Source organism: Limulus polyphemus, unplaced genomic scaffold, assembly GCF_000517525.1.
Source record: "Limulus polyphemus unplaced genomic scaffold, Limulus_polyphemus-2.1.2 Scaffold3523, whole genome shotgun sequence".
NCBI lineage: Eukaryota > Metazoa > Arthropoda > Merostomata > Xiphosura > Limulidae > Limulus > Limulus polyphemus.
In genome coordinates, this window is record NW_013669133.1 from 7,223 (window position 1) to 9,062 (window position 1,840).

At 32.8% G+C, this 1,840-nt stretch overlaps 1 protein-coding gene across 1 annotated transcript in view; it reads left to right on the forward strand.

Moving 5' to 3' along the window:
• Positions 1–251: 251 nt before the first annotated feature.
• Positions 252–1,840, forward strand: part of LOC106469517 (actin-binding LIM protein 3-like) — a 96,753-nt gene continuing 95,164 nt past the window's right edge. Inside the window, exon 1 of the mRNA XM_013930015.2 lies at positions 252–662. Within this exon, the coding sequence (XP_013785469.1) occupies positions 659–662 (4 nt within the window). The 5' untranslated portion in view covers positions 252–658. The remainder of the gene's footprint in view (positions 663–1,840) is intronic.

Sequence of the window (1,840 nt, forward strand, 5' to 3'; positions counted from 1 at the left end):
GAATACAAAGATTTATGTGTAATAATTTAAATAATACAGTGCTAAGTTGTTAATTCCAACGTTAAATATCTCAAAATTTAAAATATTAATAAATGAAGTGAATATATAAATTAAAGTAATGATAAAAACTGAGTATCGATCGATCATAGGAAATGTTGACCAAGACGTAGTAAAATTAAAGCTGAAGTTTGAAGCATTCTCAGTGTACCTTTTCTAAATACAGTTCTTATCACCAGATGCCACTAACTTTACATGGTATTACTATAAAATTGCTTAACGGGTGTTTAAAACAGTTCATAATATACTGAAACTTACTTTTTTATAATGTTTAGAAAATCTACTCATCAAATAGTTTATTTTCAAACTTAACAGCATTTAATCAATATTCAATCATCTGAGGAGGAAAGTAACAAACACTCGTCAGTAATGCTTATTTATTGATTGCACCGCCAGGCTGACTGCAACCCGTCTATCGCATTAGCTTGAAACTGCAGGGGTAACGAGAAAAATAAGCTGGGTTAGGCTACAACAGACTTAACGACTTGGCGCACTCGGGTTTTTATTGCATGCTCTCATGGCCAGCTGAGCTTCGTCGTTTAAAACTAAACAAATACTTATATCATTAAAAAATACAAAGCTCTAAAGAATTTCTCCAAACATGGGTAAGTGCATTTCTCAGCTTGATAATAAGGTTGTTTAGTTATCCCGCCCTCATGTACGTTTGAAATTGAGGTCGTCTTGTCGTGTTGTTTCATTTTCATTTCAGTAGAGAAGGGTTTAGATGAAATACTCGATTCTGTACGTAGAGTCATGGTTTTGAAGTTAAAACTAAGATAAAGATATTTCAGTATTTAATACAACATTAATGATGATGTTACTCTCTTTATATAACTTTACATATTTAAAGTCAAGCATATATTTAGTTTCTTTTATGTTTTACGTCTACTGATACTTAAAAACAAAACTGTTTTGTGTAGTGCTGGCTAATTTCTTTTATAATAAAAGGTACCAAGTTTTGATTTAATACATTCTTTAGGTTGCTATCGTCTTTTCGTGTCTTTTTAAAGTGACCACGCAAATCAAATTCTGTCCTATTGCATAAAGCGGTGTATAGAAAGGAGATATAACCCAAGATAGTCTGTAGATTTTGTTAGATCGGAGGTGAAATTAATGGCCGAAAACACCGCCAACAGCAAGGATACTCGATAGGCTTTTTGTAGTATGACCGTTACTTATAATTAAGACTACTTATTATTAACAGTAATTATTATTCTATATCTTAGCAATTCTTTTGGTAGAAGTTATTAACATACTAAGAATACACTTTATAGATAACAAATGTTGTTGTTTTTACATGTTACTAAATCACCTCAAAATTTAATAATTATATTGCTAGATTAAGTTAATGAGCAAATATCATGATTATTTCGTGCATATATATGTTTATCAAATGAAAGCATTTAGATTAGCCCATAACGATATTCTCGAAACTTCAAGCCATCTGTTCTCACCACAATATCCATGAAATAAATTTTAAAACTTGAAATATCCATATAATCACCATATTTTAAGTTTAACCTAGTCAGGTAAACTACTCCAGAAGTAAATATGATAAACAGATGAATCTACCAAATATCTGGTTTCTCACACCGTGATTAGGGCGCTCGACTCCCAATCTGTGGGTCGCGGGTTCGAATCCCCGTTACACCAAACATGCTCGCCCTTTTAGCCGTGGGGTGGTGTAATGTTACGGCCAATCCCATTATTCGTTGATAAAAGAGTAACCCAAGAGTTGGCGGTGGATGGTGATGTCTAGCTGCCTTCTCTCTAGTCTTATGCT